The 25,066-nt window shown below is 40.0% G+C and overlaps 1 protein-coding gene and 1 non-coding gene across 2 annotated transcripts; both read left to right on the forward strand.

Moving 5' to 3' along the window:
• Positions 1-1,999: 1,999 nt before the first annotated feature.
• On the forward strand, positions 2,000-24,875 carry WEE2 (WEE2 oocyte meiosis inhibiting kinase). Its single transcript, XM_005550973.5, has 12 exons — positions 2,000-2,485; positions 7,503-7,699; positions 9,526-9,574; positions 12,396-12,568; positions 14,268-14,389; positions 16,482-16,628; positions 17,301-17,408; positions 17,549-17,634; positions 18,387-18,557; positions 21,244-21,386; positions 23,449-23,591; positions 23,898-24,875. The coding sequence occupies exons 1-12, from the start codon at positions 2,144-2,146 to the stop codon at positions 23,921-23,923; spliced, it is 1,707 nt and encodes a 568-aa protein (XP_005551030.3). The 5' UTR covers positions 2,000-2,143; the 3' UTR covers positions 23,924-24,875.
• LOC123572707 (U1 spliceosomal RNA) lies at positions 21,922-22,084 on the forward strand. Its single transcript, XR_006697247.2, has one exon. It is a non-coding gene; the product is annotated as a U1 spliceosomal RNA (small nuclear RNA).
• Positions 24,876-25,066: the final 191 nt, after the last annotated feature.

A 25,066-nucleotide genomic window follows, 5' to 3' on the forward strand; every position in this document is an offset into this window, starting at 1 on the left:
AAAAGAAATTCTATCACCTGGCTTGCTAATTTGTAAACAAGACACTCCTAGGCTGAGAATCCCAGTTGATAATAATTGCATTACTGGTAACCTACAAGTTCTCCTTTTTCTTTGATTATTCTGGTTTTTTTTTTTTTTTTTTTTTTTTTTGGCCCCTGTAGGATGCTGAATCTCTGGCAAAGGTGGGCAGTGAGTGATTGCACTTTGTGAGCAATATTTTACCCCCTGTTGAATTATCTGGCATAGTTTGTGTGGGTGGGAGGCTGTGGAGAAGGGCCAAGGAAGGATGAATTGGTGTGCCCACCTACAAAGGGCTGCAGCATGAGAAGGCTTTGAGCTGAAAAAACACATTCAAGTCTCCCCAGTTAGTTTTCATTTGGATTGCCCTCGTCAGGAGTTCTGGTTGGGAATGGGGAAGGAATTAGGAGAAAGTGGTGGAGAGATCTGTGAAGAGAGGTAAATGGAAGAGGCTTGACAGTAATCAAAGTCTGTAAAGAGAAGAGAAATAACATTTGTTTCAAACTCATCAAGCTGCCTTGGTTCCTGTCTCTCTTTGGGCCCATGTTTATCATGTAAATAATTTCTCATTTGCCGTCCCTCTGAAGCCTCCTTGAGGGGCACGAGTGTATCATTTTCCTTTTACATGGACTGCCTCTCACGTAGTTTTCTCCTATAATGTGATATCAGTGAGGCCTTTTTCCTTTGATATACCTATGCATTGTGTAATGATTACCAAAAAATTACCACACCCATGCCCACCCATGCTGTACATTAGGTCCCCAGAATTGTTCATCTTATATCTGAAAGTGTGTACCCTTTGATCAGCATCTCCCTATTTCCCCTGCCTTTCCAGATCCTGGTAACCACCATTCTCCTCCCTCCCTCTAGGAGTTCGACTGTTTTAGATTCCACATATAAGTAAGATCATGTAGTATCTGTCTTTCTGTGCCTGGCTTATTTCACTTTAACATAATGTGCTCCGGGTTCATCCATATTGTCACAAACGGCAGACTTTCCTTTTATATGAATGAGTAATATTCTATTGTGTGTGTGTGTGTGTGTGTGTGTGTGTGTGTGTGTGTATCCACTGCGTTTTCTTTACTCATCTGTCCATGGATATTTAGGTAGTTTCCATATCTTGGCTGTTGTGGATAATGCTGCAATGAACATGGGAGTGTTGGTATTTTTTTGAGATAATGATTTTATTTTCTTTGGCTATATAACTGGAAGAGAAGAGAGACAGCTGGATTGTATAACAGTCGTTTTTTTCTTCAAAGAGTTTTTCATCCTCATGGGGGCTTCTCTGAGAAAGAAATTAAATAACGTGTACTAAAGATATTAAAGAGCGTTTTACAAAATAAGGCATTTTTGGTAAAAGCCATTGCTGTTTTCCAGTGATCAATATCTGTTTCTATGTGTTGCTGATCTTTCTAGCCTTTCTTTTGTCAGTTTAAATTTTTGTTCAATTCCCTAGAAGCTTTAACTGCTAACAGCCAACAGCTGCAGGAGGGAGATGCCTGAATTAGGGCAGGTGTGTTTGGCACAGAGCTAAGCTGTGTCTCTGTCAGGGATACAAACTCCAGTCAAGATATGTTAGAGGCTGTTTAAGGATCATTATGATAGCCAGGTGATGCTAAATTGTAATTACCTGCTGTTAGCCATTGGGTGGGTGGGGAGAAGAATGGAGGGGAGGGTGATATTTATAAATGGCAGGTGTAAGGAGTGAAAATAATTTGTTTTCAATATGAGCTTATTCCCAAATTGGCTAACGGGTATGTTTAAAGCCAGGCTAAATTAAAGGAATCCAATTTTCTCACTAGTATTTGGTAGCACATGGGTTCAAGGAGACTACGTGTCATATCCAGAAGAGTTCTGTACATGAACTTCACTTAATTGCTCCGAGAGTCACTGGAGCTTTCTTTAATCAGAATGGAAATCAGGATAAGCTGAGGTCTTATAGATTGGTAATACTTAAGGCAGAACATTAACACCATGCCTTGTAGCTGTTAGTTGGTAGAGGGAAATTCAGGCTACCGTCACAAAACCTGCAGGTTAAATTATTTTCTCCTCCCTGCTTCTGTAGGTTCACAGGGTTCCCTTCTGATAGAGTTTTTTGCCTGTGTTGTAAAGCTCTTTGGCTGAGATGGATGACAAAGATATTGACAAAGAACCAAGACAGAAATTAAACTTTTCCTATTGTGAGGAGACTGAGATTGAAGGGCAGAAGAAAGCACAAGAAAGCAGGGAGGCTTCGAGCCAAACCCCAGAGAAGGGTGAAGTGCAGGATTCAGAGGCAAAGGGTACACCACCTCGGACTCCCCTTAGCAACGTGCAGGAGCTCGACACATCTTGGGAAAAAGACAACGAAAGTCCAGATCAGATTTTGAGGACTCCAGTGTCACATCCTCTCAAATGTCCTGAGACACCAGCCCAAGAAGACAGCAGGAGCAAGCTGCTGCCGGGTGACAGCCCCTCTACTCCCAAAGTAAGTAAGGGGTGGGGGAAAATGGACCCAGGTCGCCAAGCTCCGCTTCCTATAATTTAGCTGATAGTGACAGTGGATTCATGTGTGTATGACAGTCACTTCCAGGCTGTGGATGTCCTCAATTACATATTTATTGATGAAAATAGAGATTAAAATTATCAGAAAATGGACAGAATTAAATGGTTTGCCAGTTGTCTTTCTCAAAACCATTGGTGCCAGTAACTATTGGCTATTGGCCACAAACAAATTTTGGGTAGAAAAAAGTTCCTAAAGAATATTGGAACTGGAAGGAATATTGAGATTTAGAGCCCCAGCTGTGCACTTTACATATGAGAAAATGAAGGGCCCAGGACAGAAGCTGTCTCACAGCTCAGCCAATGTTAGAGACAGGACTAGAAACCTGATCTTTTTGGCCTAGTCTGTTCTTTCCATTACGCCAACTGGCTCTATTTTTGTGTGATTATTTACTAATACTTTCTAATATAAGAATGTCCAGATTCACTGTTCGAACACATTCATCTCTCTGCTGCTGCTCCTCCCAGAAGAAACTCCTCTCCCCTCCTTGGTCTCGTGAAATACAGGTTCTATTATATGTCAGCAAAGACGAAACTTGTTGATACTTCTTTATAAGCTGAGGATGGCAAATAAGCAACAGTCCCTGGTAGCATATTCCTTTATTCTTGTTGTGATTGGTGTCTTGTTGCATCGTTCATGTTATTAAAGCCATAGTTGGGGCAGGGTTACCTCTAATCAACTCTGGTGCCATGATGTGTGAGTGCTAGGATTGGTATTAGCTCTGCTTCCTGCTGGCTCAGCTTGAGGCACTTAAGATCATCATCATAACATCTGTGATCCTGACTGCGGCACAGTTGCTGTCAGCAGGTCTCTTTAGTACCTGCTGGGTGTGGGTACCATGTATACCAGGAAATTCTAAGCTGCTTGTTTGAATTGTAGAAAAACTAATATGCTCTGATGTCTATCTCTGGGTTTTTCAATGGTCACAGCACCAACCAATTAATCACCCATTTACTCTTTGAGAATTCCCTGTAGGTAAGGAGCATATAATACAGTCTCTGCCCTCAAAGAGCTTACAGTCTAGCAAAGAGAAGTTATGCCAATAGACACTATGTGATAAGTGTGGTCAGAACCCGCTGGACACATTCTCAGTGCAGTGATCAGAAAAGACAGGTATCAGAAGGGCAACGAAAGTTGGTCCAGTTTTGATATATGGGGGAGAATGGGCTGAGAGAATGTGGCTTTGAGTAAGAGTACACAGGGAAGAAAACATGACATTCATTTGATCATTCACAGCTTAACTGAACACCTTGATATGTTAGCAGACCCTCTGCTGGCAAAACCCATTCACTGCCTTCAAAAAGAGCCCACAAAATGAATAAAGATTAAATAAATGAAACAATAAAGTTCAAACCATGTGTACTAGAGGAATGGTTGAGCATGATGAGACGGAATTAGGAATTAAATCTCTCTCAGGGAAGACTTTCCAAAGAAAGTAATGTTTGAACGATGTCTTAAAGGATATTTAGTTAGCCAGGCAAAGAGGGGAATAGGAATTCTAGGCAAAGGGGAAAGCATCTATCAAGTTACAGAGGGTAAGGAGCTACTACACTTGGAAAACAGCGTGTTATTCAGTGTTACAGGAGCCTGTGTGTGAGAGAGCACAAGAGATGAGGCCAGTGTAGGTGCGCAGAAGTTAGATCAAGATTTTAATCCTGAGAGTGTTGAGAGAGCCATTACCATGGTTTTGAGTAGGGGGATTGTTTTGGAAAAATCATGACCTTTGTATGTATGATGGGATGGAGCATGAGAGAGCCTGGAGGTACAGCAGTATTCAGAATAGACCTGTTGAACAGAGAAGAGCCTGGACTGGGACAGACAGTGAAAAATTAAGAGATGACTTGATGGAGGGGTTCAGGGAAAAAGAAAACAATCTGATGACTGAGGTTTCTTGCTTGGTTCAGTAGATGGAATCAAGATAGGTGACACTGAGGAATATACGGGTTTGGAGAAAAGCAGAGACGTGGTATAAAAAGTTGGATAACTGGATCTGGGGCACAAGAAAACAATGAAAATTGGAGATCCATATTTGGATATCTACAGCATTTAGGAAGTAGTTGAAGCCATGGGTGGAGATAAGGTCACATAGCCTGAGTGCCAGAGTAAGGAGAGAAATGGCCCAGTTAGAAATCTTGGATAATGCCAAGGTTTAAGGGAGAGGCAAAGAACAGGGCTTGGGAGCAAAAGTGAAATGCAACTGGGAAAGTACATACTTTATGCAAACATAGTTTGTGTTAGAGGAAAGAGGCTTGGCGGCTGATCATTGTTATGCAGAAGACAAAGCTGATGGGAAAGGAGGATTGGCTTAGTCAGTCTTGTCCGAGGGATTGAACCAGAAATCATGTGAAATTCAGTTCACTGTAAGGACTTCCTGACAGAATCATCTAGAGATAGAAGAGCATGCTTAGGAGGTGTACGCTCCCTGTGGCTAAAAGCATAGAACACTCATTGATGACCACTTGGTAGGAATACTGCAGAAGGGATTTGTTAGTGTGTTTGCCTTGCTACAAAGGAATACCTGAGACTGGGTAGATTATAAAGAAAAGAGGTTTATCTGGCTTACAGTTCTGCAGGCTGTACAGTAAGCATATTGCCCATATCTGCTTCTGGTGAGGGCCTCAGGAAGTTGACAATCATGGCACAAGGTGAGCAGAAACGAGGCAGCTTGTTACATGGTGAGAGAAGAAGTGAGAGAGTGGAAGCAAGACAGGAAGGATTGCTGTCAGGCTCTTTTAAACAACCAGATCTGGCGTGAACTAACAAAATGAGAACTGGTTCATTACCATGAGGATGGCACCAAGGAACCCACCTCTATAATCCAAATGCCACCCACCAGGCCCTATCTCCGGCACTGGGGATTATATTTCAACATGATATCCAAATGGTATCAGGATTCAAGCATCAGGGGACTAATCATATTGACTGGGCCTTTAAAAAATCCAAACATCCCAATAATATCAGGATTCAAGCATCAGGGGGCTAATTGTATTGACTGGGCCTTTAAAATCCTCCTGTGTCCCAAGATACTATGTTTGTGTGTTTGTGAGAGGTTGCCTTCTCTTCTCACCATCTTCATAAGTCAAGTAGCTATCTGCCAAATTTCCCCAATCTCCTTCAATCATCTGTGCTAGAGCTATTCCTCATAGAATTATTTGCCCTCTCTGGAGCACATTTATATTCTCAACCTGTGTCATCTTTCAATAAATTTTCAAATTGCTGTAGTTCTAAGCAGAAGTTCTTTCCATATGTCTTGTCCCAAACTATGTTCTTTGAGATTTTGAAAGGATTACTCATAATTCTACTATTCCAGCAATAATGACTATATTAACATAATATCCTTCCCTACATCATAAGTGGTGCTCACAGATTCTCTTGGCCCTCATATTCCCTGACTAGAAAATCTAGTCTTCCCTGATATGAATAATTTTTATCTGAATATTTTCTAGGCCCCTTATATTTTCCTTGATGTGGCAACTAGAACTATGTGCTGCATTCCAGGTGTGGCTACCCACTGTTTCATATGTAATAGATGCATTTTACTTTCCATATGATAATCAGCATTACAAAAAACTAATTCTCAGAATGACTTACAACAAAATTCTAGGTCCATTTTGCAAATCGCACTGATAACTGAGAAATATCATTATAGTTTCGCTTATTTTGAACCAATACTCAGTCTTCATGATAAACACACAGGAAAGCTGTGAGTCTGTCAACAAGGGCTTGTCTGCCCCCTGGATTCTTCAAGCAGCCCTATGAACTCCAAGATATGAGAAACACTTAAGTCTGGCAATGACATCATTTTTCTTCAGTTTTAAAACAAAAAAGGCTAGGTTACTGTGATTTTCCATAGCTTCCTTCATTCCTGCTTATTCAATCATTTCTTTAGTATTTACAATAGATCCAATATTCATTTTTTGTAGACTCACATTCTTTAATGAATCATGCAATCTGGCTTCTGCTGCTACACTAAAATATCATGCGCAAGGACAATCAGAACTGTAGAAGTCTTTTAGAAAGAGCCTCACAGTGCAATGCTTATACTGTGGCCCCTGTGTGTGCTGCCATACTCCTGAAGATCCATAACACAGCTACTCCTCTGGCCCCTGACATCAGGTCAGCATTCTGCCTTATAATTCTTTGGCTTTTCCCTTTGCCTTTCGGTTTCATTATGGTTAGGTTTAGGCTGATGTTCTCTTCTTGTATCCCGCTTGGAGTGGTAAGTCCTGCACATTTGCCTATTTATTGGTAGCTGGTTGTAGCCACTGCAAAGATCTGAATCTTAAGGGCTTAGAGTACTAATTTTCAATCTAATTACCCCACTTCATGAAGCACTCCTCAGTTAATGCTATATTTTAAGTGAAATTTAAAACTTTTTTTCATGTTTAAATAGTCTATGAAATCTTTTTCTTATAAGGTGATTATTTCTGAAACACTGATGAACTGCTGAATAATGAACTATATATTCCTTAAGATTTAGAATTCACTTCTGTACCACTTGGCATCTAACCCAGCATCTGCTACGTAGTAGGCACCAAACAAATATTTGGATGAATAATTGAGAGGAAGTTAAAGCATAAGCTGTGAGAATATAGTCATTTTTATTTGTCTAAACTTAATGTCTTTGTCTTTAAAAACTGGAGATAGGACTACAACTGGTTTTCATAGCCAGCTGACAGAATTGCCCAGGGGAAGGGTTAGAGTTTGACTAAAGTATAGACTCCTGTGTTGACTTCATGAATCAGAATATCTAGAGGCAGAGACTGGGATTCTGTAGTTTTCATAAGAAGAGCAGTTACAATGCAACTAGTTCGCATGGAACCAGATAATCTCTAAGGCCCCTTCAGCAAAAGCATTCTTCGATTCAAATATTAACTAGCTAACTGATACGGAATGTCTTTACTAACGCTATTATGACTTGTCTTTTGTCATCCTCATTCAGAGCATGCTGAGCCGGTTGGCGATTTCTCCAACAGGGAAGCTTCCCTCCAGGGGCCCTAAGCATTTGAAGCTCACACCTGCTCCCCTGAAGGATGAGATGACCTCATTGGCTCTGGTCAATATTAATCCCTTCACTCCAGAGTCCTATAGAAAATTATTCCTTCAATCTGGTGGCAAGAGGAAAATGCGAGGAGATCTGTAAGTGCTCTATTACTTATGACTTTTGAGAACTGACCCTACTACAGTCAAGCGGTAAGAAGTGAGTGTTAAAGTAAGATTAGGAATGAGAACTCTATCTGAATGAAATGTATATGCTTACATATTCTCCCCTCCCTAGATATCATTGCTGGTTTTATCTGCTTTATCCCAGAGATTCTAACATCTTTCCATTCTGACGTGTACTGAAGATGCTTTCTCTATAAAAGAACAAGACAGAATAAGCAATAGATTTCTGGCTTCTATTAGGAAGTTGAGTGGGCTGTGGAATTGCCTTCAAGGGGCCCCCTCTGGTTAATATGAGGCTGGCAGTTGTGGAAGGTGTAGTTCAAACTTCAAAGAGCATGTTGCTGCTTTGAGTCTTGTGTGACTAGTGATGAAAGCTACAGACCAAGGATTTGAACTTCTCTGTGGGTGATCAAAGATCGGCTGAAGCAAAAAAGCATTGCTTTCAGAGCTGCCAAAGAATAGAAAGCCAAACTGCACTATTCCATAAAGGCCCCTGAATGACAGAAATTGTCCAAATAAGGATTGTGCATATTACTCAGGAACATGACTATGTCTCTTCAAGGCCTTTATAGAATGGAATCACTTCCAAAGTGGGGCAGTCATTTATGTTCATATGTACTCAGCAAAATAAATGGACAGCTAACAATGTAAACTTTGCAGAGTGTTTAATGTGCTATGTCAAGTTGTTTCTTTGGAATCAATGAGTATGTGTTAATCAGTCTTTGACCAGAATAGGTTCTCTCAACACTATCTCCTTCTTACTTAAGTAAACAGCACTTCAGCACAAGTCTACTCACCTACTTTGGTTACCAAGAATTCGATTGGTTTTTAGTTCTTTAGGAGTCTTTGTAAATCATTACACTCTCACTGAAGCCAGGAACAAAGACAGCTGATTTGAAATCTTGGCAATGAAAGTGGTGACACTTTTGTAGTGTCATTTGGTGCTTCTAAGAGTATTTTTCCTTATTTTTATAATTTATAAAACACTTCATAAAGTATTATAATGTGGTACTAAATCACAAATACCAAGCATCGATTTAGTTCCATGAATGTAGTGCCCTCCATTTGCCATTTCTACCTTGTGTTTCTCCAAAAGAAAAATCTATAGCTGGTTGAAATCTTGCTTAAGGATCCAGAATACAAGTATGTGTGGCAAAGAGGATGTCTGCTGGTCACTTAACTTATTTAAGAGTAATTGAAAATATCTTATCCCGGGTTATAGCAGATTCTGCCCTACTTGTAGTCTACCTGTGAACCGATTACAAAGCCAGATTCTGGGGGAGGGGTGGGTGTTGGAAGGAGAGTGTGGTGTGGCAGTGAGGAGCAAATGCTTTGGCGTCAGACCTGGCTCCAAGTCCAAGTTCTGCCACTTGCTAATTGTTTGACCTAGAGTTATTTAACCTCTCTCTGTCTTGGTTTCCTAGTTTGTGGATGACGATACCCATTTAACAGTTTCACATATGTTCTGTGCTGTCTTGCTCCAGCACATGGTGTTCTACCTGCTGAAAACCTCACTCTTTTCCCTTTCCTAGTTCCTACTCATTCCCAGAATCTTGGCTTATATATTCTCCCTTCTGGGAAAGCTTTTTACTCTTGAAATAATTGAGTGCTGTCCATGGTATCCTTGCTATCTTATCCTGTTCTAGGTTCTTGTATTGAAATGTCCTGGTTATCCCTGCCTCCACATTTAAACCAAAGAGAAAATGATTGCCTTATTTACTCTTACATCCCTAGAACCTAGCATAGTTCAGGCTCAATAAATATTAATTATATATTGATAAACTTTTTTTTTCTTTAAGTGAGGAAGCTGGTCCAGAGGAAGGCAAGGGAGGAGGACTACCTGCCAAGGTAAGCATGGTTCTTTGGCCCAGCTGCCACAACATAGGCAGTTTATCCTGTTCTCTCTCTCCTTCCCCTCCCCTTCTCCCTCTCTCTCCTCCCTCCTCCCTTCTTCCCTACCCTCCCTTTTCTCCTCCCTCACCCTCCCCTTCTTGCCTTTGTCCTGCACACTCCCTCCCCTTCTTCTACCCTCTCCTTCTGGCCTGCTCCTTCTGCCCTCTCTTCCCCATCTCCCCTCCTCCCCTCCTTTCTCCTACTTTCCTTCTCTCCTCCCCTCCCCACCCCACCCCACCTCACACTCTAGCTTTGTAAATGTGCTTTGCAGCTGAATTTATCTGGACCCTACTCAGGGTCTATGTTCTCCATGAGTTGTAACTTTGCCAGGCAGTGTCTGATATGTATATGCTGAATCATTACTTTAGAGTATTTTAAAATTAAGTATTTCTGCTTCTATCTTTAATCTGGAGAAAAATTCTACACTCATGGGGTAGAGAAGTGGAGGGAAAATTAAGATATTTTTGGTCTCAAAATAGAAAAAGAGAATTGGAAAAAAATGGCATAGAGCCAGAGATTTATATGTAAATTTTTAGCTTTTAAATGTATTAATATTTGATTTTATAATATTCACAACCTTTGATCTATCCCTCATTTGATAATCTAACCTAAAAAAATACTGTAAATATTATCCTCAGAGATGCTGATTGTAATAGCAAAACAGGGGGGAGACCAAATGCCTTATAATAGAAAAATGGCTAAGCTGATTACAGTTTTAATGTAATATTGTTAATTTAATGCTCAGTGGAGTATTAAATTGCCATCAAGATGTTTATAATACCTTGAAAACATGTGTATGTTCAAGGTTCAGAGTGAAGACTCAAAGTTTTATATCCTGAATGACCATAACTACCTATTGCACATTAATCACAGGGAGAATGAAATGCAGCTATAACCACTGCTATCTCAACATTTTTGAAAGGTGGAAATTTAATATTTGTTTTTCCTTTAAATTTCTAAAGTTTTCTGAAGCAAGTTTTATTTGCATAAATAAATATGTTAATATGTTAAAAATGTTAGCACTTGGCTATTGTAGACATCATAGAAAGGAAGGCCACTGGCACAGTCTTTCCTTCATATGCAAATGTTTCTGACTTAGGACTTCATTATTTTACTCTTGGATTTTATTCCTCACTTATTTTATAATTTATCTCTTGATTTCAGAAATTCTAATGTTTATTGAACATTAAATAAGTGCAAAGCATTGTATTTAGTTAGACCCTTTAAGGAAAAAATCTGCTCAAACAGAAGTTAAAACCTTTGAAATTTCAAAACAATCTATACATAAATAAGAAGCTATGAGATATGTGTATTTGTGTATATGTGTATGTACATATGTGCAATGTGAATATACATATGCGTGTATATATTTAAAATCTAGAAGGGGTTAGTAAATACTTCTATGAAATAGGACTTGGGTAGGAAGAGATTGTATATTAAGATAATTTTAGGCTAAGGAAGTAAACAACTTAATGCTATCAAGGCAGGAGAACAGAGTTCATGTGTAAGGGGGCAGGGTGGGAGGGGAGTGGTCAGGGATAGATGCAGATGGTACACTGGCTTCGTTGGTATCTAGGGGGAGGGTAGTCAAGTAGTGAGTGTGCAGTTGGTAGAAGGTCTTGAGGCTTTCTTATCAGGAGTTTGAATTTCTCATGGGAAACAATTAGGTATCTGTGATTCTATGGTATCATTTTGCAAAAATAACTCTTACTATTAGAAGAGTTGAAGAGAGGGCTGGTAGCTGTAGCAAATCCAAACAAGAAGGGAACAGAGCTTGAGACTGGCTAAGGGTAATGAAAATTAGAGATCTTGCTGATGAAAGTGATTGGAATTAGATGTTGAAAATGAGGAAGTAGTAAAACTCAAGATTTTTCAAACTCATAAAGTTGGAGAAAAATTCTTCAGGATTGGGACACTGAGAAAAGGTGACTTTGGAAGATAAATCAGTTTGGATTTAGACTGATATAAATTTATGGAGATTTTTTGGTCATAATAGTTTAATCAGAATTTACTATGTACTTGACACTATCCTAAGGTACGTGTTATGTGTACTATATGTAATACTGTATATTATCATGTAATGTTTAAAAGAACCCTGAAGAGTAGTTGCCATGATCTTCATCTCACAGATGGAAAAACTGAAAGGAGTTCAGATTGACCTGGGGTTATTTACTAGCTGGGCAATGAGTGATGTTGCTAGTTAGCCAGTAGTGGGAGTGGTTGCTAGAACTGAACACATAGTCTGAACTAACTAAAATTGTCAAAGTTTGACGATTTTGACAAGATCATTTCTACAGGCTGGTTTTTTGGGAAAAGAAACAGAAAACAAGTATGCTTATTCAGCTTGAGATGGAAACATTAGCATTCCGACTTTGAGACACGTAAAGAAGAGGGGTCTTTCATTTCTTTTAATTTGCTCCACCCAGGTCCCAGTTATTTTTTGAACTAAGGACAGTAGCTCTGGGTGTGAGAAGTTGTGTCCCCTTAGGAACATGTAGAAAAGAACAGTATGCCCAGATAGAGAAAAGAATATTGAAAAATAAGTGAGAATTGTCAGTATAGGGTTGTACAGAAGGTTACAAAGAAAACAAAGAAGATAGTCAGCAATTGGGCAGATTCTTGCTACCATGAATATTGACACAGGTAGAATTCATTGCAATCACCTCAAAAGTGTTTTTGAAAACTTGGAGCAATTTAGGACTGTAATACTGTTTAATTTTATTGCTTTACAACATGTTAGAATTACTCTAATTTCCTTTTTATTAAAATACTTTAGAGATGTGTTTTAAGAGAAACCAACATGGCTTCCCGCTACGAAAAAGAATTCTTGGAGGTGGAAAAAATTGGTGTTGGCGAATTTGGTACAGTCTACAAGTGCATTAAGAGGCTGGATGGATGTGTTTACGCAATAAAGCGCTCTATGAAAACTTTTGCAGAATTATCAAATGAGTGAGTACCTTTGAAATGCACTAAAAGTATAAACTTAGATTTGGAGAGCTGTTTCTTGTCAAATTATTTTGAATTTATAGCATCGATGTTGTTAAAAATCATTTGTATTTTAAAATCACCCCACATTACATGTTGTCTCATATTCATAACCTTTCTGAGTTTTCCAGCTCAGAGATGTTACTTCCTAAAATATAACATGATCATTTTAGATCATGATGCTTTTCTTTATTCTTTAATTTTTATTTATTTATTTTTTTCTGTGATGGAGTCTCGGTCTGTCACCAGGCTAGAGTGCAGTGGTGCAATCTTGGCTCACAGCAATCTCCACCTCCCGGGATCAAGCAATTCTCCTGCGTCAGCCTCCTGAGTAGCTGGGACTACAGGCATGCACCACCACACCTGGCTAATTTTTGTATTTTTAGTAGAGATGGGGTTTCACCATGTTGGCCAGGATGGTCTCGATCTCTTGATCTCGTGATCTGCCCGCCTTGGCCTCCCAAAGTGCTGGGATTACAGGTGTGAGCACCTGGCTGATCATGATGTGTTTGTGTTTTTTTGTTTTTGTTGCTTTTGTTCTTGTGGCTTTTACTTTCCACTGCTGGTCTTTCTGACTTAAAAAAAAAAAAAAAAAAAAAAAAAAAAAAGAATAGATTTGTGGAATTGTCCTCTGGTGTCTGTTTCATTTATCAGAAATATTACCAAATAGAAAGTTATTATAAACTCACTGGTTTATCTTTACTTTATGTTAACAATGAATTCAATAGTAAAGTTTCAGAGACTGCATGCAAGGGAAAATAAGTTTGATTCCCAGAACTGTTCAAAAGTTTTTCCTTAATAACAAGGAAAATACATATTTTCAGATTCAGCCAATGCTTTTTATGAACTGTGAGGATATACTTAACACGCAGAATCTAGAATTACAGGTTTTAGAATTCTTTTTTTTTTTTTGAGATGGAATCTAGCTCTGCTGCCCAGGCTGGAATGCAGTGGCACCATCGTGGCTCACTGTAACTTTTGCCTCCCAGGTTCAAGTGATTCTCCTGCCTTAGTCTCCCAAGTAGCTGGGACTACAGGCATGTGCCACCACACCTGGCTAGTTCCTCATTTTTATGAGATTTGTCAAATACTCTATTTTGCTTAATTTGTGTTGGGATTTTCTATTCCATAAGGAATATCTCTCCCCAAGGCTGTTCCTGAGAGTATGTCATATTGGCTGAGGTTAACACTGACTCTAATGACTGCCTGGCCTTTATAGAGATGAATCGAAGGCCCTTTACAATATCCACAATCTGGTGTACAGTGACCTTCTCGTTAAGCCCATTAAAATGTTTTGATTGTGACAGGATGAAATGAAGACCTGACGCGCATCTGCCATTGAGGCATAACCACTTAAAGCTCCTCTTTACATATGCCATGTTAAAATCAAAACACAATGGACTTTGGCACCAGGCTGACCAAGGTTCTGCTCTTAAGTCTACTATTACCAGTTCGATTTTGGGCCACTTACTTTCGAGAGCCTTCATCCTTTCCACTGTATATTACCAAATGATTATTAAGATTCAGTGAGATAAAATAGCAAGCAGTGTGCTCTCAATAAATATTCTGCCATTGCTAATAAAGCCTCATAGTTTTAAGAAACATTTTTGTGTACATTATGTTGATTGGTGTCTTTATTTCTCAATGTTTTTCTGTCTCATAGGAATTTGGCTTTGCATGAAGTTTATGCGCATGCAGTGCTTGGGCATCACCCCCATGTGGTACGTTACTATTCCTCATGGGCAGAAGATGACCACATGATCATTCAGAATGAATACTGCAATGGTAAGTAGTATATAGATGAATATCTACGAAGAAGGAGATGAACTTTATAAGCCTTTAGAAATAAACTTTCCCTCCTCCTCATAGTTTATGCCACAGATAGCAGACATACCTAAAAAGTCTGTACTATATATTATAGTCTTGCTTGGAAGCACAGAGCTTCTATACCTCTTAAAGGGGTCCTCGACTTATTCTTTCTTTCCCTTCTGTTGTCAGGATAATCATTCATTTCAGAAAATATTTATTCCATGTTAGACCTTGGGCAAGTGAAGATGAGTTAGATGTGCTCCCTCCCCTTAAGCAACATTCAGGCCGGTAGAGAAACCAGAGCTTTGGTGGCTGCAGCCTTCCTCCTTGTTGGCAGTACCTCATGACCTCACCTACAAACTTTGTCTTGGAGGGACTTCTTTTTTTTTTTTTTTTTTTGAGATGGAGTTTTGCTCTTGTTGCCTAGGCTGGAGTGCAATGGTGCGATCTCGGCTCACCGCAACCTCCACCTCCTGAGTTCAAGCGATTCTCCTGCCTCAGTCTCCCAAGTAGCTAGGATTACAGACACCTGCCACCACGCCTGGCTAATTTTTTGTATTTTTTTTTTTAGTAGAGATGGGGTTTCTCCATGTTGGTCAGGCTGGTCTTGAACTCCCAACCTCAGGTGATCCACCTGCCTCAGCCTCCCAAAGTGCTGGGATTACAGGTGTGAGCCACCGCACCTAGCCGAGTGACTTCATTTTTAACAAGCTCCCAAACACTCTCTTTCCTTACTTATTCTTTCTAATTAATCACATATAGCGTATAAATTCTAAGAAGACTCTTAAAAAATAAAAAACTTTATTGTAGCCCTCCTTGTGTTTCTGAAAGGAGTTGAATTTTTCTCCCTTCTGAACTTACATGTCATGCTAAAATAATTCTTTAAATTCAATTTTACACAGAATGCATTTAAATATGAATTCCCTCAAATTCCATGACTATCTCAGAGCTCAATGAGTGGAGCTATGGTCTTTGTAACTGCCAGTTAGAGCTAGGTCTCTATAATTTGAAGAACCTGCCAATGAACACTAATTAATAGTGTTCAGAGGTGGGGCACAATGGCTCACGCCTGTAATCCCAGCAGTTTTGGAGGCTGAGGTGGGCAGATCATGAGGTCAGGAGTTAGAGACCAGCCTGGCCAAATATAGTGAAACCCCGTGTCTACTAAAAATACAAAAATTAGCCGGGTGTGGTGGCATGCACCTTTAGTCCCAGCTACTGGGGAGGCTGAGGCAGGAGAATTGCTCGCACCCGAGAGGCGGAGGTTGCAGTGAGTCAAGACCATGCCATTGCACTCCAGCCTGGGTGACAGAGTGAAACTCTGTCTCAAAAAAAAAAAAAAAAAAAAGGTGTTCAGAAGCATTCTAATACCTTAGAATCAAGATCAGATAGTTATATGAATCCAGGCCTTTTATTTAATTGAGAACAATAAATCGAGTACAGTTGATGTACCAATACTGTGGCTCAAATAAGATTTAGGTTTATATGCAGCTTTTATATTTTCCTTGAGTTGGCAGTCATTAAATATTCTTATTTTATGATCTATTTCTAATGAAATTAGACTTAGACTCAATTAAATTATAAAATAACTGATGGCCTATAACAACTAGCCCGACACTGACATGGAGCTAATCATTGACACCAATAGTAGCTATATGACTATGCCTGATCTTCTAGTTAATAATTAGGTAAAACTTTTAAAATGTTAGCTGGTACATGCTTGAATCAATGGGGCCATATACTGGATACCTGAGATACTAGCATTTTCTTTTCCTCTTTGAAAGCCCGGTAATTCTCCTTTCCAACATGTCTGTGGTATAGATGGGGCAGATATTATGCTTTGCACTGACACAGAATTAATCTATTTGTTGGACTGAAGCCATTCATGAAGAATGTATTCATTATAGTACTATGCCATTTTATACAAGGCACTTGGGCATTTGGGGCTTTGGTATCTGCAAGAGGTCCTGGAACTAATCCCCTGAGGATATGGGAGGCCAATTGTATTTACTGTGCTTTCATCTGTAAAACTCGTACTGTGGGGCTATTCTCCGTTGTTCTTTCCCAGGTGGGAGTTTGCAAGCTGCTATATCTGAAAACACTAAATCTGGCAATCATTTTGAAGAGCCAAAACTCAAGGACATCCTTCTACAGATTTCCCTTGGACTTAAGTACATCCACAACTCTGGCATGGTACACCTGGACATCAAACCTAGTCAGTGTGATTCCCTTCTGCCACTTCTACCATATTTTGTTCTTTCTATGCTATCATCAAAATCTAGGTCTGTATGTCTACCAAGTGTCAAAGACAGTGTTTGCTGGCAAGAACCCCTTTCTTCCATTTGTGTCCCTTTAAAAAAATCAGTTAAATAGCTTTAACCATTCTCTCCTAGGCCCAACGGACATAGAGAAAAAAAAAGACTCTTACCCATATATAGTAAGGCCAAAAAGGTAAAATTAGGTATTTAATTTACTACAAAGGCAAGTGACAGCATATCAGCTACATTCTGATTGTGTTTATGACTAGGGCCATACTCATTCTAACTGCACTGATTAAGGAGAAATGAGTATCGCTCATTAATGTGAAACCCAAGGACAAGTTCTTACTATTTTTTTATTTTGGGGACAATAGTACTTTGATGCCAGCCCCTTCAGAGAATGGAGAATATATGAGGTCAGTTCAACTTAAATAGGTATGATCAATCACTAGCTCTTCAGAAGTGATGTGAGATTTCATAGAAAAAAAGAAACCTTAGTAGTCTTGCTATGTCCACACAAAAGAAGAAAGGAGAGAAGCTGAATTGTCAAATACAGAAAAGAATCTTTGAGATGAAAAAGCTTAGAAATCATTGCTTACATCTATCCTGTGATTTTTTTTTTTTTTCAGGTAATATCTTCATTTGTCACAAGATGCAAAGTGACTCCCCTGGAGTCATAGAAGAAGTTGAAAATGAAGCTGATTGGTTTCTCTCTGCTGATGTGATATATAAAATCGGTTAGTCTGCCTTAGACCCTTAGCAATTACTATTATCCTATAAAATTTATACCGATGACTCAATTTATTCCAGTTTTAAGACAGGCTTTTAAAGCTCTTTTTTTCTATTTTATTGTTTCCTTTTTCCTATCTTTTTTTAGGTGACCTGGGCCATGCAACATCAATAAATGAACCCAAAGTGGAAGAAGGAGATAGTCGCTTCCTGGCTAATGAGATTTTACAAGAGGTATAGATTAGGGAAATAGAGGGTATTTTATAATCCGTTGTACCTTTGACTCTCAAATGGAGGATCTCAGTGCAAAAAATTAAAACTGTATATTTATCATTATAGTACCTCTCTTCCCATTCAGAATGGAGACCAAAGATAGGAGAGAAACTCTTCCAAAAAAGTGAGGAAAGCTGGCTCAATTAAGGATGAATCAATATTCAGACTTTTCTTTCTAAATGCCCTTTACTGTTTCCAGATATTTCTTAGACTTCCTAACCTCATGGATTGCCTGCTAAGAAGGAAGCCTTTTCCTCAAGCCCATATTGGTGCAGTCCATCTTTATCATGCCATTATCGTTCTGATAGCACCACCAGTTTCGGTTATTGAAATGACGTTTAGTCATTGCCCATCTTCTCCAATGTCTGTTGAGTCAGGCCTAGGGAGGATATAACTTCTTCCTGGGTGATAATCAGGTGAAAATGAGTATTTCCTTCCTGTGATCAGCCAAGTTATGTAGCAAGCCTTTCTGAGCCTGACAGCAAAATGGCAGTAAGTTTCTGCCTTGGACTCCGCAGGGCACAGCAGTGATAATCAGGTAGATTTATGTTCTCTCTTCTCTAGAACTCACTGACTACAGTGAATGTACCTTTGACCATCATATCTGTTTAGACCTTATATGCACTCGAATGAACCCTTCCTACCAGTTGTATTTTAATCTAGACTCACTCTGCTTGGCATAGTAACTGGCCTTCCTGTTTTCTGTTTTGAAGGATTACCGGCACCTTCCCAAAGCAGACATATTTGCCTTGGGATTAACAATCGCAGTGGCTGCAGGAGCAGAGTCATTACCCACCAATGGTACTGCATGGCACCATATCCGCAAGGGTAACTTTCCAGATGTTCCTCAGGAGCTCTCAGAAAGCTTTTCCAGTCTGCTCAAGGTGATCTCTCTTACGAGATGAACAGAAGATGCAATATCTATTTTTTTTTTTTTTTTTTTTTTTTTTTGAGACGGAGTCTCGCTCTGCCACCCAGGCTGGAGTGCAGTGGCCGGATCTCAGCTCACTGCAAGCTCCGCCTCCCGGGTTCACGCCATTCTCCTGCCTCAGCCTCCTAAGTAGCTGGGACTACAGGCGCCCGCCACCTCGCCTGGCTAGTTTTTTGTATTTTTTAGTAGAGACGGGGTTTCACCGTGTCAGCCAGGATGGTCTCGATCTCCTGACCTCGTGATCCGCCCGTCTCGGCCTCCCAAAGTGCTGGGATTACAGGCTTGAGCCACCGCGCCCGGCCTAATATCTATTTTTTTTTTTTTAATGCAATGGCAAGTAGTTGGGCAAAGAAAAATGGAGATGCTGGTAGTGTCACTAACAGAAAAAGGAATCTGACTAGAAGTCCAGAAAAAATAAGGGGCGGGGCCGGGCGCAGTGGCTCATGCCTGTAATCTCAGCACTTTGGGGGGCCAAGGCAGGTGGATCACGAGGTCAGAAGGTGAGACCATCCTGGCTAACACGGTGAAACCCCGTCTCTACTAAAAATACAAAAAATTAGCTGGGCATGGTGGCAGGTGCCTGTAGTCCCAGCTACTTGGGTGGCTGAGGCAGGAGAATGACTTGAACCTGGAGCTTGCAGTGAGACAAGATCATGCCACTGCATTCCAGCCTGGGCGACAGAACGAGACTATCTCAGAAAAAAAAAAAAAAATTGGGGGGTGGTGAGACGGATGGAGAATTTCTTAAGGAAACTGAGAGGATATTGTAAAATCTTTCATGCTTAGTTTAAAAGTCCTGTTACAAACAGTTTTTTCATTTGCCCTTTCTAACAACGCTGTAAGGTAGGCAGGTGGCATGTTATCCTGCAGTTGAGGAAACCATGGCTCAGAGCAGCTCCTTGACACCTGTAGTGACAATGAATTACGGGCTAACTCCACAACAAATCTGGTCCTTTAGCTCCTACTTCAGGGTTTTAACTTTTGTTAGTGATAACAGTGATAGTACTAAAAGAATGAATTTCTATTATATGTAAGAAGGTATAAGACTACTTTATTGCTAATTGATAATACCAATTATTTGAGCTATTAGAAAAAAGGCATGATGTCAATTCAAAAATCTGTTTTACTTGTACTTAATGACATCTGAGTAGTGTGGGGACAAGAAAAGGAAGATACTATGTTGAAATAGACACAAAAAGCTTATATTATCAAGCTTAATCATGTAAAGAAAAATGTATATATGACTTTAAATCATGTCTTAAGGAACAGGATTGGTTAGGATTCCCAAAACAGCCTTAGAAATATCTATTTCCTTGGAGATTAGATTTTTTTGGGTGGGAGAGGACAGGGTCTCACTCTGTTACCTAGACTGGAGTGCAGTGGCACAATCATAGCTTACAGTAGCCTTGAACTCCTGGGCTCGAGCAATCCTCCTGCCTCAGCTTCCTGAGTAGCCAGACTACAGGTGTGGAAGATTCACAGTTTACCTGCAAACTTCAAATGTATTTACAAATCTGTCCTTCTTCCTGACTTCTTTTGCTTTCCTGAAAGGAGACAAACTCTTCCTCCTTCCTTTTGTTCAGTCTAATCACCTAATTCCATGTGTAAACCACTTTTGCATTTAGTTGATATTTCATTACGTAAATGCTGGCCCTGTAGTGGATAATACATATATTAATTTGTTAAATTCTAAAAATAGTCCAAGAAGGTAAATATAATTATCCCAAATTTCAGGTAAGGGAAATGGAGCTTCAGCAAAATTTATAAAACAAATGGTGGAGTTGGCTCAGAATTTTGTTCAGTGTTTTCTTCATTATATGACAGTGTCAGTTGCTGTATATAATTATGTATTTTCTACTATATTCAAATCATGATAGGTTAGACATCTTCTACCTTAAAATAAATGCTTTAGGAATACTGTCATGTTGGGTTATTAATATTAAGTGAAAAAGCAACATGATGTGGTAGAAAGTAAACTGGAGTAAGAGTTGGGCACACTGGGTTTTGGTCTTGGCTATTCCATAATTTGGATAATTTTTATCAAGCGTCTTAGTTTTTTCTGCTTTAAAACTAAGGCAATAGACTAGTTAGCCAGCCAGTTCCAAAATATGATTAAAGACAAATCAGGCCGGGCGCGGTGGCTCATGCCTGTAATCCCAGCACTTTGGGAGGCCGAGGTGGGCGGATCATGAGGTCAGGAGATCGAGACCATCCTGGCTAACACAGTGAAACCCCGTCTCCACTAAAAAATACAAAAAACTAGCCAGGCGAGGTGGTGGGCGCCTGTAGTCCCAGCTACGCGGGAGGCTGAGGCAGGAGAATGGCATAAACCCAGGAGGTGGAGCTTGCAGTGAGCTGAGATCCGGCCGCTGCACTCCAGCCTGGGTGACAGAGCGAGACTCCGTCTCAAAAAAAAAGAAAAAAAGAAAAGACAAAGATGCGGACAACTGGTGCTACCAGACATGGACGATCCTCCTGCCCAAGGTGGAGCTCAGTTTTCATTTCTTCCCTCTGCACAAAGCCAGAAGCAAGGTCTTACAAAATCCACCAGGAGACGCTGGGTTGGGGGTGGCTTCAGCGAGAAGATTTTTCCCAATAGTGAAGCTTCTATTTATTTCCTCTTGGTCCTATATCATCAGAACATGATCCACCCTGATGCTGAACAGAGACCTTCTGCAGCAGCTCTGGCCAGAAATAGAGTTCTCCGGCCTTGCCTGGGAAAAACAGAGGAGCTCCAACAGCAGCTGAATTTAGAAAAGTTCAAAACTGCCACACTGGAAAGGTATATTATTGGATGATGGGGGTCAAAAAAGAATCTGAGCACTACTCACAATGGTATGACTAGTCTACTGTGTCTTCTCTGTGGATTCAAGTATAAATATATTCACCATTATAATACATAGGTCCCTGCCCATAAGGACACTGGCAGCATGCGGCTCTTTGTAGCATCGGGCTGGGAGGCTCTGTGATTAGGTTGCTTGAGAGAGAAATTTCCAGTTAATGAAAACAAGGGAAGCAAGAGGGAGGAATATAAGGAAATACCAGTAAAGAAAACAGGATGCTAAGTGACAGCGGGTATCTTAGTAACTGGTTGGTGATCGCCTAATATAAGATAACCGCAGGTAAGATGGGTAAGACCTATTTTAGAAACCCCTTAAATTTCAGGGGCAGGCAGGTAGACATACTGTCCTGGTACACATTTAGAGGAAGGATTATTTTTCTAGGCAAAGAAAACAATCTGTTCTCCTGCTCATGTAGGCTTGTATTCATGCATATATTTACTTGTTAATCCATTCCTTCAATAAATGGGAATGCGAATACTTACCTGGTAGGGAGGATACCATGATCACGAAGGCGGTTTTCCCAGGGTGAGACTCATCGACTGACTCCGGATGTGCTGACCCCTGCGATGTCCCCAAAGGTGGAAAACTTGACTGCATAAGTGGTGGTAGTGGGGGACTGTGGTCATGCTTTCCCCTGAAAAATGAAAAAAAAAAAAAAAAAAGGAATTCAATGGGGTGGGGTTGGAGATGAGCAGTGTTCTGAAGGCATTTTTGAGTAATTATTACATGTTCTGTACACTGCTGAAAATACAAAAGAAAATGAAAAATTGTCCCTAAAATAAGCTTAGAAGTCCAACTTCTCTTGGATATACAATCATCCATCTTGGAAAGATTAGCTTTGAAGCATCCCTAACCTGATTTCTTAGTATTAATAACAACTTGTAGAGACTCTTGGCCTTTAGTCAGGTAAATCTTCCTAATAAGCCACTTCATATGTTTCTGTTCTCGTTTTGAATTCCATTGTCCCAGCTAATAAAGTATAAAGTACTATACTTACATATGTTATTCACAAGAATATAAGTACCACTTAAGGTGTGGTGTATACATTCTAGAAAGTCAGCTATGGAGACACAGGTGACTATAATCAGCCACTACAAGTGATGGGCACCCATCATAGAGATGGGGCAGACAGCATCTTGAAATTCTCTAGACCAGGGGTCCCCAAGCCCTGCGCCATGAACCAGTACCAGTCGGGCCTGTTAGGAACCGGGCTGCACAGCAGGAGGTGAGCAGTGGGTGAGTGAGCACTACCGTCTGAGCTCTGCCTCCCATCAGATCAGTGGCAGCATTAAATTCTTATAGCACAAACCCAATTGTGAACTGTGCATGTGAGGGATCTAGGTTGTGCACTCCTTCCAAGAATCTAATACCTGATGATCTGAGGTGAACTGTTTCATCCTGAAACCGTCTCCTCCCCTGATGCCCCATCCATGGAAAAACTGTCTTCCTTGAAATCAGTCCCTGATTCCAAAAAGGTTGGGGACTGCTGGTCTAGACCAAGTGTTGGAAAACTTGTTCCGTGAAGGGCTAGACAGTAAATATTTTATGCTTTGTGGGCCATATGCTTTTTGCTGTGATGATTTCAACTCTGCTGTTACAGTGTAAAAACAGCCATTGACAACATATAAATGAGTGGCTATGTTCCAATAAGACTTTATAAGTACAGGTTATGGGCCAGATTTGACTCAGAAGTTGTGTTTTGTTGACCCTGGTACCTGTCATATGTAGCCTGAAGAGCTGTTCACTTAATTTAAAACATTTTAAAGATCATTTATACTCCAATCAGCAGAGTCTGGGGAGCTAAACCTACCATGTTGTATGACATGCATATGTCAACCATTTTTTATGACAACCATAGTAACTGAATTTCCTATTCTGTACATAGCTCAGGCTTTTTTTCTGTAAATACTGAAAAAGAAAAACATTTATATATTAGTTTTGATCATATATATCTCTGATTGGAGATCAAGTAGTCTTTGCTTTTTCCCCCTTGCACTTCAGGGAACTGAGAGAAGCCCAGCAGGCCCAGTCACCCCAGGGAGATATCCATCATGACGACACTGGGGTCTCTGGGACCCACACAGGACCAAGGAGCACAAAACGCCTGGTGGGAGGAAAGAGTGCAAGGTCTTCAAGCTTTACCTGTGAGTAATCTTCCCCTTAAGAACTCATTTTGCACCAGCCAACCTTTTACTGTAGAACCTCTGGAAATAGATACCAGCTGTCCCAACCTTCCTCTTATAAAATGAAAAAATTAGCCAACTTGAACGCCCAAGGATTTCAAAAGCCACTACTAATTTACCATTTTATAGCCAAGATCCTAAAGCTAGTAAGGCTTTGTATTAGCAATGGTCCCAGATACAGTAATTGGAAGCCATTTCTCCTCTATTGTTATATTCCTAATGCCACTGATCAATAACTTATTTACTTCTCACACTTTTGATGAACAGCAGGAGAGCGTGAGCCTCTGCACTGAAGGAAGAAAAGGAAACAGCCCTTGGTTTGGCCTATGGATTAAGAGGTTGCTGTTGCTGATTCCTCACGAAGGATCCCAGGGACTCATTGTACATAGAAAGGAATAGAATTTAGTTTAGAGTTGAAGTCACAGCTTACAGGAAATGTGCCTGGATTTTCCACAGTGCTTCCCAGGTTATATGATGCTGTTCCTAAGAGAAAATTCCCAGCTTCTTGAGGAAGTGGGTCTCCTAATGTATACCCTTTCTGATATTGTATTTATTAAATAAATGGCTTCACCATTATGTGAGGTGGGTAAAAGTTAGACTGTATGCAACTTGGACATCTCTGAGCTGGCTGTTAACTTGCAGGACAAAAATGCTGTGGGGAGGGGCTTCAGGGAAAACTTGATGTGCCTGTGGTTGTTCTCCATCTATTTGCCCTGCCTCTCTTCTGGCTGTTCTGGTTGGTTTGATATTCCGGGTCTCACCAATTTCTCATGATTTTTATGAGAATTTGGCTTTGTTTCCTGTTTTTTAAGATCATATTTTATCTAAATCCTTTTTCTATACACATTTTAAAAGGAATAGAATACTGTATTTTAAATAAAGGGTTTTATCTTGTCCAAAGCCTAATTACAGGTAAAATATCCTTTGTAAAATGTAACTAACAAAGAACAAGAAATTTATGTTGGAGAACATTTTATGAATAAAAGGGTAAGAGAATTCAGTGGGTCAGTAGTAACAGGTCTTGGTGGCAAGTGTTAGCTTCACAGATCCAACAGTTAATAATGGTCAGGCTTTGCTAGAAAATTATGTTGGTCATAAAGGTATTTGATAAGCTCTGTTTGTGTCATCTTAGTGAATGCAACCTGTTGATGATAATGGCTTTTTTGCTGCTTGATTTTCTTCTTTCCCCTCATTTTTAAAAGCTAATTAAGTTTTTTTAATTGAATAAACCCTAATACTATTCTTTGTTCTGCTTTGGAGTAGCAATTCTTTCCATGCAATTAAGTGTGGTGGTGGTCTTCCTATAGCCCATTGCCATTTTTCTTTACTAGGCTCTATTCAAAATTATAAAATGGGGTTAGTTTATCTCTTGCCACCTCCCGCTGAACAACACACACACACCAGGCCATGTCCCTTGTAGTATAGTACAAGGTCAA

The sequence above is a fragment of the Macaca fascicularis genome, chromosome 3 (genome assembly GCF_037993035.2).
Source record: "Macaca fascicularis isolate 582-1 chromosome 3, T2T-MFA8v1.1".
Classification (NCBI taxonomy): Eukaryota; Metazoa; Chordata; class Mammalia; order Primates; family Cercopithecidae; genus Macaca; species Macaca fascicularis.